We start from the raw sequence: 15,559 nt of genomic DNA, 5'->3' as shown, positions 1-15,559 counted from the left end.
TAGACTCAGGTCATCTAACGACTCTGCCCTCTCATTACATTATTGCTAAGCTTGCAAGCTGAAGTGTAGTTTTCCAGAAAAAACGTGAAGAGCAGCTTTTGAAAAAAGTGGAAAAGTGGAAATACAAACATAATGGGCTGTTTCCTGTGTATGGCAGTTACCTTGGACTTGGGGAACAAACTTGTGAATCACTGGTGCCAGAGATGTGGTATGGGGGCTGGTGATATGATGAAGGGGGCCGACGGGGGGGGGGGGGGGGTCCAGATGTTGTCTTGCTACGGAGGGAATACATTCCCTATCACTCACACTGCAGGTGGAGAAGAAGGGGGGAGAGAATGAGAGTGAGGAACAGCGGCAAACAGGAAGCAGAAAGCTTACAACACAATGCTCCCAGAATTTCCTGCAGGCTCTGACAGATAAGGAACGTCTAATTTTACATTTCTTCCCTTAAATATTCCCACTATCCAAAGTCCATTATAATGCTTTCTATCTACACAATATGGTTATTGTGGTGAAGCAACTTAATTTACTGCTGATGAATAAAATAACTTTATTATTGGTAGCCTATGAAAACATAAACATATTAGGCATTAACACTTGTATACTTTAATGGGTTGGAACAATATATAACCTTGACGCCTCTGATGGACACAGAGTACATACCGTATCCTATGTATCTGTCAGACTAGGAAGTCACACCAGAGAAAATTCCAGCTCTGCAGATTGAAGTGGAACTTGGCACGGCAGAGGATCCTGCACCTGCATTTGACAGCTGAGCAGAGCAACTGTCCAGCTGTTGACAGGGCTGCAATGCCCACTCAACAGCAGTATTTCAGAGGACAATCCAGACCTGATGAAGCATCTGAAGCAGGTCTGGCTGGAATGCACAGGGAGCTCTTCCCTGACACAGAGCTGGAGATACCTGGGCTGACACTGGAACAACACTGCCTCCTACAGACAAAAAGTGACAGTCACACTTTACAAATGGCCAGGGTAAAATCCAGTAGAACCTATGTAATGACTATGTAACAGTGGCACAATGAGTATCCACGGCCCTCTCTCTTAAAACAATTTGACTCGCACATGGTTATCTCTTTGTATCAGAATACATGTATCCAACAGTTTTTTGGGGGGGTATGACTTTCAAGGACCATCGTTCAGTGGTTGAATTTAGATCTGAAAAGCCTATACTTTTTGTGCAGTAGTACTTTTGTTGAACTGTGTGTTATGTCTTATTTGATAAGAGTCATGTTTAATTACCTGCGTTTAAATGCAATTAATTGCTGGCCGTCAATCCGTTTAGGATGCAAGTTGTGCACGTGGTGCATTTACTTGGGGGGAGTGACTATGCAAATTCAAACCCGTGAAACGAAGCCGGCATTTAACTGAGAGCAACCACTTGATTGGGCGGCATTGTGAATTCAAATTGAAGGTGTTACAATCTGGCACACTGGAGTCACCATGTGCGCTCTCTCCGCCGGTTGCCGGTGACTCACTTTCCCTCCGATTACTTGATGAAGCAGTGCGCGCGGTCTTATAGATTAAAATAATTGCTGAAATGCCACCGGGCTGTTGCGAAAACGGTAGCGAAGATAAGAGCGTATGCGCCCTTGAGGTTTTCCAAGAGAAGCGTCTTGAGCCAGCAATCAGCTGCATGTTGATTGGGGATGGGGCCGTGGGGAAAACAAGCATGATTATCAGTTACATTTCCAATGGATATCCAAACGAATACCGTCAGACGGCTTTTGATGTATTTTCAGGTAAGTTATCTTTTTAGATAAAAACATTTAAGAAAAAAGTACAATCTGGACCCTGGAGTCAGCTATTACGTTTTGGAAGGGACTGTGACGGACACTTCGGGAATGTCTGATGCTATTGTACTTATTCCTACAGGGCTGGTTCAAGTGGATGGGATTCCAGTCCGAATCCAGTTGATGGACACTGCTGGACAGGTAACATATTATTTACCTAGGGCACAATACAAATGTGTGTTTCTTTGTTTTTCAAGTGATGCTCAACCTTTTCACCTATAGATATGTATGACTGTTTGACTACTGCTGCTGCTTTCTTGGCCAGGTCTCCGTTGCATAAAAGATTGTGTTTCTCAATGGGATTTTTCTGGCTAAATAAAATAAATAAATAAATACATTTAAAATAAAGTCTAGATTTATCTGTTAATAATAAAAAAAAAGCATTGTGACTGCATATTACTTTATGCAAATATTACTTTATCTTATGATGACTGATGGATAGATGATTCACTTACTTAAACAAATGTATTTGTTGTAAGTTGCTTTGGATAAAGGCCTCTGCTCAATGCTGTAAATGTAATGGTTTCCTATTCTTTTTGGCAGGAGGAGTTTGATCATTTCCGCTCCCTGTGCTACCATCAAGTAGATGTCTTTATCCTTTGCTTCAGCGTTGTCAACCCAGTGTCCTTCCACAACATTACCTCAAAATGGATCCCTCAGATTCGTGCCTTCAGTCCTGCTTCTCCCATCGTTTTGGTGGGGACACAGTCCGACCTTCGCTGCGACGTCAACATCCTCATCAATCTGAACCAGTTGAGGGTCAAACCGGTGGTGATTTCTCAGGCCCGCGGCCTAGCAGGGAGGATCAGAGCTCATGACTATGTGGAGTGTTCAGCACTGACCCAGAAGAACCTCAAAGAAGCATTTGACTCTGCCATCTTTGCTGCCATAAAGCACAAGAAACAAAAGCACAAAAAAGCAAAGAAGCTCAAACTCCAGGACTGTGCGAAGACTTTGTCCCGCGATGGGTGGAAGAAGTTCTTCTGCTTCATCTGACCCATAACATCACCACCTCAACACAGGGCAGAACACCGACTGGTGTTAAATACTATGCATACAGTTGCAGCTTTCTGAATTAACACTAATAATAACATCTTGGTATGGATTATGCACCATGGAAGCCGAGGAAAAGCAGATTCCCAGTTATGCTAAAAGCCACGACCTCCCGCAACAATGTGTTGTCTGTGCATGCTGTGTGACGGTACTTTCTTGAATCTAAAAGATGCATTAATTTGACTGTATTGTTCACAGCATGGTAGTACAGAAGCTTGACAATCACAACTCGCCCACCGAATGCACTGTATGCATAGACCACAGAGTACATATGACTTTTTTTTCAGTGTTTCTCTCTGCCGTGTAGATTGTTGGGGGTGGTCTTGCATATCAAAGTACGGTGAAGTGATGAAGTGTCTTGTTTACATGCTGAGGAGGGCAAACATTTCACCAGACAGTACAGCTAACAGTTCCCACTCAAAGCTCCCTCTCTATCAAATACTTGAAACCGTAGAGTTCATGGTCTTCTCTCTCCCTCTGTTTACCATCTGCAAGTGTTTTGCTCAAACATAAATACTGTTTATCATCCAGTGAGTAGTATATTTCTATGCTTCTTGTAGAAGCCACATGTTTTTAACAGTTGTCTTGTCTTTATGTTGGTTTTTACGTGTTTCTGTTCAAATGTGACTTTTAATTTTACAATAGTACATATGCTTTATTTCAAATTAAATAGAAGTAAATACATTTACAGTTTGGTTTTTTTTGTGCAAGTGAGGATGTCTCTGACAGTGACAGAGTTGTGCACAATACTGATTGAGAAACAGTGCTGGTGGGTTAATTAAATCAGTATCAACACCAGAATAATGATTGGTAGACCAGGGTAGCAGGTAAACCCTTTGGGGAAAATGGAGGGAAAGACTGCGAGAAACAAGGATGCAAGGCACTACAGGGTTCTGTAGGAGTCTTAGGACTATGGTCACCTGCTGTCACATTGAGGTTCCAATTTACAAGACAAAAGCCATTTAAATGAGCTCCTTGGTTTAAAAAACAAAACAGGCCATTAAAGCTGTTCCCCTCTGCTTTTGTAACATAGCAAATTGGTTTAAGTCAGGCCTTTGGTAATAGGAGGGTCATAATAGATATAATGTATGTCTAAGTGGCATGTTTATATTTACATCCAGGCACTGGGTATTTGCACAGCTGAAAAAAAGACCAAAAGTTCTGTTCATACAATAGATGAAAACAAAAGTATGATTAAAAACAATAGTTAAAGTTGAATACATGTATTATAAAAGAGGTATCAATACTACTCTGAGATGTCTTATATTACTGTATGTACTACTGTATAGCATGTAGGCTTAATGTGTCAACAATTAATCCCAATGATTTGTAGTACAGCTATTCTATTTTCCTCTTGACGAGCAGGTCATCCACCTATTCATCCAATCTCTCGGATCCTGTCAAACTTGCTGAGTTTCCTGCCACCCTACAATGCTTAGAAAAGAAAACCATCAGATCTGATGAGACTCAGATCTCAGCAGTTTTCCACTGGATCAATCACTCTGTCAATACCTAACCCTAACTCCTTCAAAGAGACTATTAGCATTTTTAAAGTGGGGTGAATTAATCCTTGCATTCTGTCACTGGTGGTCAAACTAATTAGCATCTCGACATCAATGGCTGTTTTATAAAAGGTCTCGTCTATTTATGCCATTTAGCTGACGCTTTTATCCAACGCAACTTACATTGCAGTGAGTGCATACATTTCTTAGTATGCACTCACTGCAATGTAAGTCCCAGCAGGAACTGTGTGTTATTTAGTGCTCTCCGCTGGAATACTGATTGAATCAACTGTGTTGAATCATATTAGTTGTGCCACGGTTTTGGTTGTGCTCATTTCAAACTCATTTCACAAGGCCCCCTTGGTAGACGTCCCATGACCAGTTCTATGTGCATTTGGCTCCCAGCTCTAACACCTTTCCACTTATTTTATCTTAATTTGCAGCAGCTGCACACAATCCGCAATTAGGGCTGCAGACACTGCATAGTAATTGATTGATACACATTTAGGCGAGGAGACCAGGCAGAAAAGACAAATGTACTTGTTGTGAGTTGCTTTGGATAAAAGCGTCCGCTAAATGTCTGAAATGTAAAAAAAAATCTCTGCACTGTTATGTTTCACGTCAATTATTAAGTGGTACAGGTTAAGCACTGCCTGCCCTGGGTCACTTGAGTTTAGTTTGACTTAGTTTAGTTTGAGTTGGTTTAGTGACCCCTGACCCAGTGTGACTGAAAATAATCCGATCAGCTGATCTGACCTGGCAACAACACATCTGTGTTCTCTGAACTCCAACAGCTCCATTGAGACTTCCGGTTTCACTTTTCGCCGTATTCGCGTCTCCAAAATAAAAGCGCGAGTTAAAACATGAATGGAAAGTGATGGGATCACAATATTTCTCCTATTTTTGCTGAAATCAAAGGCTAAACATGATTTTCACTACCACTGTACTCGACAACACACTGAGTTTCAACCATGAGGGGTGTCAAACAAAGATTTATTGGCACTTTTAACTGTGTCCCAACAGTTAAAAGTGCTACTTCTAGATTGCATAGGGAACACATAACGGACTGTACAGAAAATACTATATGTCATATGAGCAATAATTGTTCATATGACATCCCTCATGGCTATCCGTAGCCTCCACTGGAGAGGTGATGAGGAATGAGCTTGTCCTCCGATTTCTACCATGGTCATTAATAATTCATTGTTAATAATTGTTGTTTCACTCAGGCCTAAGCTAATAACAATTTCTCTCCCCCCTCTCCCTGTCTCCCTGTCTCTCTCTCTCTCTCTCTCTCTCTCTCTCTCTCTCTACAACTATCCTGTTGTATTGGTGTGACACCCTGAATATAGTTGGGGCCTCAGTCATGGAAGATTCCAAATATTGTACATTCCAACTATTGTACACGCAGGCACTTGGTGACTTTCCCCTGGCGCCGGGCTGAGTGTCAGTGCTGCAGTACCTCCAGACGTCTTCATCAGTTTCCATGAGAAAAGAGACAGAATCAGTCTCCCTCTCCTCCCTCTCGTAGCACAGGCGGGCCGCGTCCTCCAAGCCCAACAGACGAAGACGCTTCGACACAGACATTTTCGTGACTACAGTGTTACAACTGAGAAAAACAAAAAAGGTCTAATGACAACATGAACATTTTTCGATTCCGGTTTTACAGTGACAACCTTGCGTGTACAATGTACTATTGTTAGCTAGTTAAGCAGATTGGGTACTTTGAGCTGTATGGCGCCAGTAAATAGCCAGCAACATTTGCAATGACATCACTTTAGATTCAAACTCACCTGATATGTATTCTAGAAGTGTTCCAGAGTAGAGTGGTACCAAAGATGTATTGAAATCTTTGAAAAATAGCTCTGTACAGTCGATTATATGTGTCCTACACAGTGCAGATTGGGTACTGAGGCGTATGGTCAAAGTAAATAGCCAGCAACATTTGCAATGACATCACTTTAGATTCAAACTCACCTGATATGTATTCTAGAAGTGTTCCAGAGTAGAGTGGTACCAAAGATGTATTGAAATCTTTGAAAAATAGCTCTGTACAGTCGATTATATGTGTCCTACACAGTGCAGATTGGGTACTCTGAGGCGTATGGTCAAAGTAAATAGCCAACAACATTTGCAATGACATCGCTCTAGATTCAAACTTACCTGATACGTATTCTTCAAGTGTTGAGGAGTCGAGTGGTACCAGAGATGAATTGAAATCTTTTAAAAATAGATCTGTACAGCCCATTATCCTGGGGCAATACCATTTCAGAATAATAATTAGGATACAAGAACAATTACAAACCCTTCTGGGGCAATACTATACGAAATAGTATATGGTTATGATTGATATATATTCCTTAAGATGATGAGCGTATTTTTTGTTGTGGTTCCTAGACCCCTATTTACCATGTTTAAATGCTAAATAAAGTTGAGCTTCGGTGCTCTTATTTTGAAATTCTTCTTTACATAAATGTACATTGAGCGGAACGAGGTGGGCGGAGCTCCGGGAACAGATCAACAACAGCTCAGGATCCGCCAGGGAGGGGGCTGCGAACCAAACAATGACAACGCCAGGCACCACTTCAATGCAATAACGTATCTCAAAGACTCCTGGAACGGACTGTGCCATTTTTCTTCCTTCGCTGTCTTTTATTATTCACGGACCCGCTGACATCCGAACACTTGACTTCTATGTGTTACTGTTGACAACCGAGTTACCAAAACTGGCTAGCTAGTAGTAGGCTAGCAGAGACAGGACGACTGGGATTTGTTGTTGGGTAAACATCATCTTTCTCGGGATTTTGTCCGTCGAAACTCGGTTCAAGTGTGTGCCCTACTAACAGTGAAACGTTAGATAAGCTTCATTATGTTGACGTGCTAGTTAGCATAATAACACTGATAAATGTCAAGCTACAGGCAGCTAGCAAAACCTTTGCTCAACACTAAGCTAACTAGCTAGCTACTAGGTACTCACTGTTCCAGCCAGTCGACCATCCAAAAAGAGGCCATAACGGGAAGAGTTTGGGGATCTTGTATTATTGTTCCAAAGCTGGCCGGCGAATAGACCGAACTATATGAACGAGAACTACATGGGTTTGATTTTCGGTGCCAGTTTGCACATTATAATGTTTCAGGGAAATTCATTGTCTTGCCATTACTAGTAAACTTTTTTTGTTTTGCCTTGCACTTTGCTTCCCTTATCCACAGATCTTCTATTCTGGCAGCTAAGTCATTTGATGTTTCATGACGCCAGATAAAGATATTACAGGCAAGATCTGGTTGATATAGGATAAAACAAAATTCAACCTGGTCACCTCACTGTATTTATATTTGCACTGTCATATATTGACATTTTCCTAATAAATATTTGAAATACATGCTGCAGATATTGTGTTGATAAGCTGTAGAACTTGCTAGAGGACCTTAACCTTTAGAGGTCACAGTCACCATGCAACTGTGTTAAGTTCACTTCTGTCACTTTGATCAAGTGATCGTGTAGGTGTATAAAGCACACCATATTTTAACCTGAAGGTCATATGATATGATTTCTCTCTAGAATTACTTGACTGATATACCGGTAGCCCTGCTCTACTCTTTGCTATTGGACAATATTTGCCGTTATAGTCAAACTGCTCCAGCTAGCACAACAACACTGTTCACATTCACACTCTGAGAAACAATGAGTGGCCATGGCTCGTTATCAGAAAAGGGAGTGAACACCAGTTTGATCTGTCAAGAGAGCTATGCTTGTGGAGGCTCAGAGGAGGCTGCCTTTGAATGTAAGGAGTGTAACAGCCTGCAGTGTGTTCGCTGTGAGCTGGACCTTCACAGTCAAGAGGGCCTGATCAACCATGAGCGGGTCCAGATAGGGCCAGGGCACGTCCCCTACTGTGGCAATTGCAAAGGGGGCAACAACGGTGGCTCAGCGAGTGGTGGGAGACGGCAGAGGGCCATGGTCCACTGCCAGAACTGCAAAGTTAACTTGTGCCAAAACTGTCAGAAACGCACCCACGGTGGAGGTAACAAGAAGAAGCACCAACTCACAGCCTACCCTCCACCCCCACCTCCACCTCCACCTTCACCTCCACCTCCACCCAAACCTGCAGAGGTCAACGTAAGCCTGGCGATAGATGAGGCTGAAGCCCAGAGAGCAAGACTGTTGGAGAACGTCTGCAGTTTCCTCCTGGTAGATGAGAATGAGGAGATGCAGGTGGGTACAATGAAGAGAGTCCACAGCACTGATAAAACTCACCTGGTTTTGAATGGTATTGAGATCTTTGACAAGTTATGTAAGCGTTTTCCTGACAGTTTTGTAGCCTAACGAAATTGAATTTTGTGCAATGCATTAACCTTTCCCTGTCCACTCTGCTTTTTCCAGATAAAGGATGAAGATGACTTTGTCAAGAAATTGAACTGCAAGCCTGAAAAGCTGCTCAAGGTGGTGTCTATATTTGGCAGCACGGGAGAGGGCAAATCCTACACCCTGAACCATACTTTCTTCATGGGCAGAGAGGTGTTCAAGACCTCGCCCACGCAGGAGTCTTGCACAGTGGGGGTTTGGGCGGCGCTGGACCCCATCCACAAGGTAGTGGTGATCGACACAGAGGGGCTGCTGGGTAACAGCTCCAACCAGGGCCAGAGAACACGCCTCCTGCTCAAGGTGCTCGCCATCTCCGACCTGATCATCTACCGCACGCACACCGACCGCCTCCACGATGACCTCTTCAAGTTCCTGGGAGACGCGTCGGACGCCTACTTGAAGCATTTCACCAAGGAGCTTAAGGCTACTACGGCCCGCTGCGGCCTGGACGTCCCCTTGTCCACCCTGGGCCCTGCTGTCATCATCTTCCATGAGACCGTCCACACCAAACTACTAGGTTCAGGTCAGTGTAGAGGAATACTCCTCTCAATACTGTCATCATACTGTGCATGAACAGGGGGGTTGTTTTGGTTACTTATCAACTGATAATTCACCTCTTTGAGTGGACATATGTACAGTAGATTGGTACCTTGTGTGTCAAACCTTCTCATCTGGCAAAGAGAAGTCAGAACAGTTTTAACAGTGCCTTTAAACTAAAATAGGGTTAGGGTTAGGATCATATAACAGGTCATTTGATAATGACATGTTCAGCCTAGGCCTGGGCTGTGGAGCCTGAAGCTCTGCTCACCCCCTGCCCTTTTGACACTGTACACTGTGTTATTGTCATTCCAACGTGGTTGTTTTGAAACAGCACAAGCACTACTTTTTTGACCAGTCAAGCAGCCCAAGAAATGTAGACCTTTGGGGTTCAAACTGAGTGTGACTGTTGAAAAGCTGAATGCCTTTGCTTTTTCTTTCTTTTTTTTTTTTCCTCAGGGAATTATCTTTCTCCTTGATACAACTCCTTGTTTTCTCTCAGAAGTCTTTCTTGTGTTGGCTTACATTTGGGAAGGGGGGATATTCCAACTCAAAAGCTGTGCGTTGTCTTTCTATGCTACCATTAACTCCTTCTTCATGGCCTCTCATTGTCAACAGACAAACCGTCAGAATCTGTAGATCGGCAACTACGGGAGCGCTTCAGGAAACTGGGCCGTTTCCCGGAGGCCTTCAGCTCCATCCAGTACCGTGGTACGCAGACCTGCAACCCTCCTACGGACTTTGGTGGCCTGCAGGGCAGCCTGGAGCAGCTGCTGGACAACAATGCCACCCGCTCCCCGCGCTCACCCGGGGTCATCTTCAAAGCCCTGCAGGTTAGTTTATGGCTCCGTGTCCAGCTGGCTCCAAACCTGCTTCAGACAGGCAAGGATTTACATAGAGGAAACTGTAGCTGCAGGCAAAGAACGGTGTACAGCATGTTCAAGATAAAAGGATGTATTTGCATCGCTGTGGATCTGACTTCACTTAAACATACATGATAATGAGCATGTAAAGTAACAAATATGAATAATATTCAGTGTGAAGTGACAGGTCTGTGTCGTATCATATTGTATTGATTCATTCCCAATACGTATTGTTCATGGCAGTTTTGGTGCTGCTGGTCGATTTGCTTAAATGCTATCTCTGTTGAACTCAGACTATATCTAATTTCCAATGGCTGTCGTCATCCCTCTGTATCCAGGCCCTGAGTGAGCGCTTCAATGGGGAGATTGCAGACGAGCTGGTAGCTCACAGCTGCTTATTCCCTGACGAGTACTTCACCTGCTCCAGCCTCTGTCTCAGTTGCAGGTTAGTCCTCTCTCTGTTTCTCTATTTTCCTTCCCCCCTCTTCCCAGTTCTCTCTTTCTCTTCCCAGTTCTCTCTTTCTCTTTCCAGCTCTCTCTCTCTCTTTCCAGCTCTCTCTCTCTCTTAGTTATTTGCTGCTGACTTGCACAATTGTTTAAACATGTCACCTTGTTGTTGTTATTTCAGCTCTGGCTGCAGGAACAGCATGAACCACCTAGGAGAAGGAGTGTGTCATGAGGCCAAACATCGCTGCCGCTACTCAGCCAAATATGACAACCGTATTTACACCTGCAAGGTGAGGCTAGTGGATGACCCGACCCAGCCTAGTTTCACCTGGGCGAACCCGATGTTACCATAGCAGTCTCTTATGATTCATGACTATTGCCTAAGGTTGATTGTACAGTGTCTCTCCGTCCCTGCAGGCCTGCTACGAAGGAGGGAAGGAGGTGGTGGTTGTGTCAAAGACATCTGCGTCCTCCGACTCTCCATGGCTGGGCCTGGCTAGATACGCTTGGTCTGGGTGAGAGGTCATGGGTCATGGGTCGTGGGTCAGGGGGTTAGGATTGAGTTTCTACAACTCCCTCTAATTTTAACCGTGGTGGTGCTCCGTGCCTTGTGTCTTTGACCTGAAATCAGTCTCTCTCCCACAAAGCCTTAGATTTGTGTGTTACCAAAGCACAATTCAAAATAAATAAATAAATAATACTCCAAATATATACCAATTCGTGTTCAGATACGTGCTTATAACTGCTCTGTAAGATTGACTTGTATTACCATGTGTGTTTGTCTGCAGTTACGTGATTGAATGTCCAAACTGTGGAGTGATCTATCGGAGCCGCCAGTACTGGTTTGGAAACCAGGACCCAGTGGACACAGTGGTCCGCACTGAAATCGAGCATATATGGCCTGGGGTACGTATGAGGACTATCTATTAGACCATGAAGAAAGACAGGAAAGTAAGGAGGGAGAGGGTATGTCAGCAGGGCATGGGCCGGAATCGAACCCATGCCGACATGGGCATATCTGTGCACTGTAGGCCATGGTGCTAGACCATTGGACCGCCCCAGGCCACAAGAGAACTAGATCTACTGATGCACCTACTTAACAACATCTAACCTACACTACTTGATTATCCTTGATTTGTCCCCCTCAGAGAATCATTCATGTCAAAATCCAACAACCAAACGTCTTGTAACTCTGAGTAATCTCCACCCTCCACAGTCCGATGGTTTTCTGAAGGACAACAGCAATGCAGCGCAGCGTCTGCTGGATGGCGTTAACTTCATGGCCCAGTCTGTGTCGGAGATGAGCATCAAGCCTGCCAAGGCCGTGACCTCCTGGCTGACAGATCAGATCGCACCGCCCTCCTGGAAACCCAACTCCCTCATCCTGGTGAGTGAGACACGGCCCCACCCGCCATCGACAGTCGACTCAACACTTTTCTGTCCAGGCAGGGACCTGTTTACGGCCCTGCTCTGGTATTCCGATCTCTTACACAACCAGTGTTTGCATGTCACAAGATAAGCCTCTGATCGTCCCCTCGCCATGAGAGGCCTGTGTCAATAACAGCCTCTTGTTTTTGTGCTTTTCCCTGTTCACACAAACTTACAGACATGCCATAAGTGCCATGAGGTCTTCCAGGACAATGACACTAAGCATCACTGTCGGGCCTGTGGGGAGGGATTCTGCGATACCTGCTCATCCAAAGCCACGTCCGTCAAAGAGAAAGGCTGGGGCCTGGCTGTCAGAGTCTGTGATGCCTGCTATGAGCAGAGAGCCACAGGTACACACACGCACACGCACACACACACACACACACACACACACACACACACACACACACACACACACACACACACACACACACACACACACACACACACACACACATTATCAACTGTGTTAAAGGTGAACAGTATTTCTGTTTGGTTGGAGCCATAAAGAGGTAACATGGCTGTTCACTGCATGCAGAGCCGTTGGAAGCAGAGGTTGAGGAAGAAGAAGGCGGAACCCTAGCTCGGAAGGTTGGAGAGGCAGTGACTAATACACTGGGTGCCGTGGTTACTGCTATTGACATCCCACTGGGTGAGTTGTTGTTGTGAAAAACAGGATCCAAAGAGAATTGTGTAATAGGCAACTATGACTGCAGTGCATGTAATGCCATGGACAGGCTGCCACCTGGTGGCGTATGAAGTGTCTTCATTACTGGGAAATAAAAAGCACTATTTCGCATAGTCCAAAAATGTTTTATTGTAGTTATCTGGAGGGGCAATGCTGCATAATTAAAATTAAAATGGTCATTCCTCACTCTGTGTGTGTGCCCTCTTCAGGCCTGGTGAAGGATGCAGCGCGCCCCGCCTACTGGGTACCTGACCAGGACATCCTGTCCTGCCACAACTGCCAACGCCATTTCACTGCCAAGCTGTCCAAGCATCACTGTCGTGCCTGCGGGCAAGGCGTGTGTGACGACTGCTCGCCAGAGCGCCGCCCAGTCCCCTCCCGGGGCTGGGACCACCCTGTGCGTGTGTGTGCCAGCTGCAATCAGAAACCAGGGGACCTTTAACAGGGATGGCCCCCAACCCCCAGACCACTGAGAAGAACCACTCACTTAACCCTTGACCCGTCCGTCTCTGTTACAATACCTCTGTTACTAACATGGTTCTGTCCCGTGGCTGTGGCAAGGGAGTTGTTAGTATATCTAGGATTTGAGGGTTCCTGATGCCTTGCTGAAGAACAGGACCGTCTATGTATTTTGTCACTTTGGAAAGTAAGACAGGAGACAGAGTGATTTACTTTGAGCTCCTCCTTGACCCAAATCACTGCTTTTTTCATTGGATGATGGTTTTGAAATATTTTTCTACCATGGGAAAATGACATTTCTATCATGTAAATAATGTTCATTTGTTTCAATCCCTATTTGGGTTTTTAGGATTAGTTTGAATCCGTTCTTACCACTAAAGCATTGTTTCACTGATGTCATGTGATGTGTAATGGTGAGAGGATATTGGCACCAGTGCAGTTTCAATTGCATGCTCTACTTCAACCTTTTAGTTTTTGCACTAAGTCTGTTGCAGCTGTGACAACCTGCTGCTTATCGTGGCCAAAAAAACAGAGACTATACTATAGCCAGTATGTTTGTCAAGAATTTAATTTGATTTATTTGTAGAGTAAGGATGATTTCTCAAAGGCAAGGATGGTGCCTATGGTTTGCAAAGAGCCATTGGGGTTACTATTTCTTTGTTGACATCACCTCCATGTTACCATGTGATCATGGTTGTTTGAAGACGTTTAATTATGCTAGAGGAGTGTAAATTGTAGATTTTAGAGATGGACAAAAAAAATAAACTATTTATGTTTTGCAGGAAACCGCTCAGAGGTTTGACAGTCTGAGAGACACATTGCCTTTTAGATGTTCAGAGTGTGATCACCTGAAAAAACAATACGGAACCTCATTGTAATTATTTAACTTATACTGGGTGGTATTTTTCTAATGTAGCTTACCATGTCTGTTGCTTAAGGTTACACATATGCATTATATGCCTCATGCACCTCGTATAATCAGTGGAGTGACAGTTACTTTTATCTGTTTGAACCTTGTCTGACTGAACTGCTGTTTGAAGAACAAGCAGATTCTCATCAAAACTAGTTTCACATATCAAATGCAAGCTTTCACATCACTCTACACATAAGCTGACAGGATAATCAACTCACCAGATGAGTTGATTATACGGTTGTTGTTTTTGTTCGTTTTCTGCATTGTTTTTCATTCACCATTGGAAGTTAAAAGTGTGTCAAATTAATGTTCTTATTCTCTTATGTTATTTTGTGTTTTACGGGAATTGAGATACAGTATGAGATATTAAGGGAGATCCATGTAGTTTTATTTGTAGACAACCTCTGCTTTTCAGAGTTTGCACGTTTTATTTCTTCTTCTTTTACTAGGGTCTGTTTTTCTTCACACATATAAAGCGTCCATAGAGTTCCATTTGTAGTGGTACCATTTCACACTTTACATTGTTCGGAGAATGAGCGATTGAAATGTATTGAGTAAGTTAAAGCTTTAACTAATTATATCAACATCTCTGTTGAAAGTGTGTTTTAAGAATAGTTTTAAAAGTTAAACCAGGGAACAGTTACAGTTTACCTGGATACCAAGCACATGGAAATGCCTTTACAATAATGTTTGTCAAAAAAAAGAAAAAAAAGGTTGTCTTGATTGTATTCCTTTTAGATATAATTGTCATGCTATTTTTGCCCCCTTTCCTACGTTGTAATCCTTAGTAGTGATGTGTAGGAACATTATAATGAATCTGCCTTGCCTCCAGTCACATCTATGGTTGTATTATTGCACCAACACATTTCTGTGATGCTTATATTGCACAAAATAGCATAGGACACCAGGTCCTCTTTAGGTGTGTAAGAACCAGCAAATTTGTGACGTCCAATTGTTTAAAAGACCTGTTGTGTTGCTTGAGAGTTACAGATTGTGACTGATATGTCTGAGAACAGTGTGAACTCTGTCCTGTCATCCACCCTCCGATTTCACAGATATTTCAAGAACAAGAAAGTGGTATGAAACAAGTATGTTATGCTAATGTTAAACTTATGACTGTGGCACAGTGTGGATGTCTGCATATACTGACAATGTTATTACAGGTGATGGAATGACTGCAAGACTTTTCATATTATTAAAGTCATATCACGGCCCATGGCTGTCAAAAGTTATTGTCCAGCTCTGCCTCAGTGTGTGCATCATGTCATCATATGGTTCAAGTTTCCGATGATTCAACTTGGAAGCATGCTCAGTAGTGTTGACCAAAAGAAGAATGAGTGCAAGATCATAAAATAAGATAAATGGTTTGTGCTTCAAGTGCCATCAAGATTGCGAGACCTACAACACGTAAAGGAATGTTATAATAGGCCTAGAATACGTTTTAAAATGGGCCTGAATGTGAGAACAATCAGTGAGAAACAACTCAGGCGAAAGA

The 15,559-nt window shown here is 43.5% G+C and overlaps 2 protein-coding genes across 2 annotated transcripts; both read left to right on the top strand.

Annotated features, from left to right (window-relative positions):
- Positions 1–1,558: 1,558 nt before the first annotated feature.
- On the top strand, positions 1,559–2,807 carry LOC310814162 (rho-related GTP-binding protein RhoV-like; the record flags this gene model as incomplete). Its single annotated transcript, XM_083683462.1, has 3 exons — positions 1,559–1,760; positions 1,894–1,952; positions 2,355–2,807. 3 exons carry the CDS (start codon positions 1,559–1,561, stop codon positions 2,805–2,807), a joined length of 714 nt encoding a protein of 237 aa, XP_083539588.1.
- Positions 2,808–6,939: 4,132 nt separating this feature from the next.
- LOC310814097 (zinc finger FYVE domain-containing protein 1-like) lies at positions 6,940–15,276 on the top strand. The gene is made up of 11 exons (XM_083683362.1): positions 6,940–8,579; positions 8,748–9,252; positions 9,885–10,099; positions 10,468–10,574; positions 10,758–10,866; positions 10,994–11,091; positions 11,365–11,482; positions 11,793–11,963; positions 12,183–12,354; positions 12,543–12,656; positions 12,902–15,276. The coding sequence occupies exons 1-11, from the start codon at positions 8,049–8,051 to the stop codon at positions 13,132–13,134; spliced, it is 2,373 nt and encodes a 790-aa protein (XP_083539488.1). The 5' UTR covers positions 6,940–8,048; the 3' UTR covers positions 13,135–15,276.
- The last annotated feature ends 283 nt before the right edge of the window (positions 15,277–15,559 follow it).

This window comes from Argentina silus (genome assembly GCF_951799395.1).
Source record: "Argentina silus genome assembly, chromosome: 13".
In the NCBI taxonomy this organism is placed as follows: Eukaryota; Metazoa; Chordata; class Actinopteri; order Argentiniformes; family Argentinidae; genus Argentina; species Argentina silus.
This window is presented reverse-complemented; position numbering and strand designations above follow the sequence as displayed.

What these genes read in the sequence shown, in the direction of transcription:
- LOC310814097 (XM_083683362.1), top strand. Translation starts at nt 8,049, where the DNA reads ATGAGTGGCCATGGCTCGTTATCAGAAAAGGGAGTGAACACCAGTTTG. An exon ending in CACCAAACTACTAGGTTCAG is followed by an intron (nt 9,253 to 9,884) that starts GTCAGTGTAGAG and finishes CATTGTCAACAG; the next exon opens with ACAAACCGTCAGAATCTGTA. An exon ending in ACCGTATTTACACCTGCAAG is followed by an intron (nt 10,867 to 10,993) that starts GTGAGGCTAGTG and finishes CCGTCCCTGCAG; the next exon opens with GCCTGCTACGAAGGAGGGAA.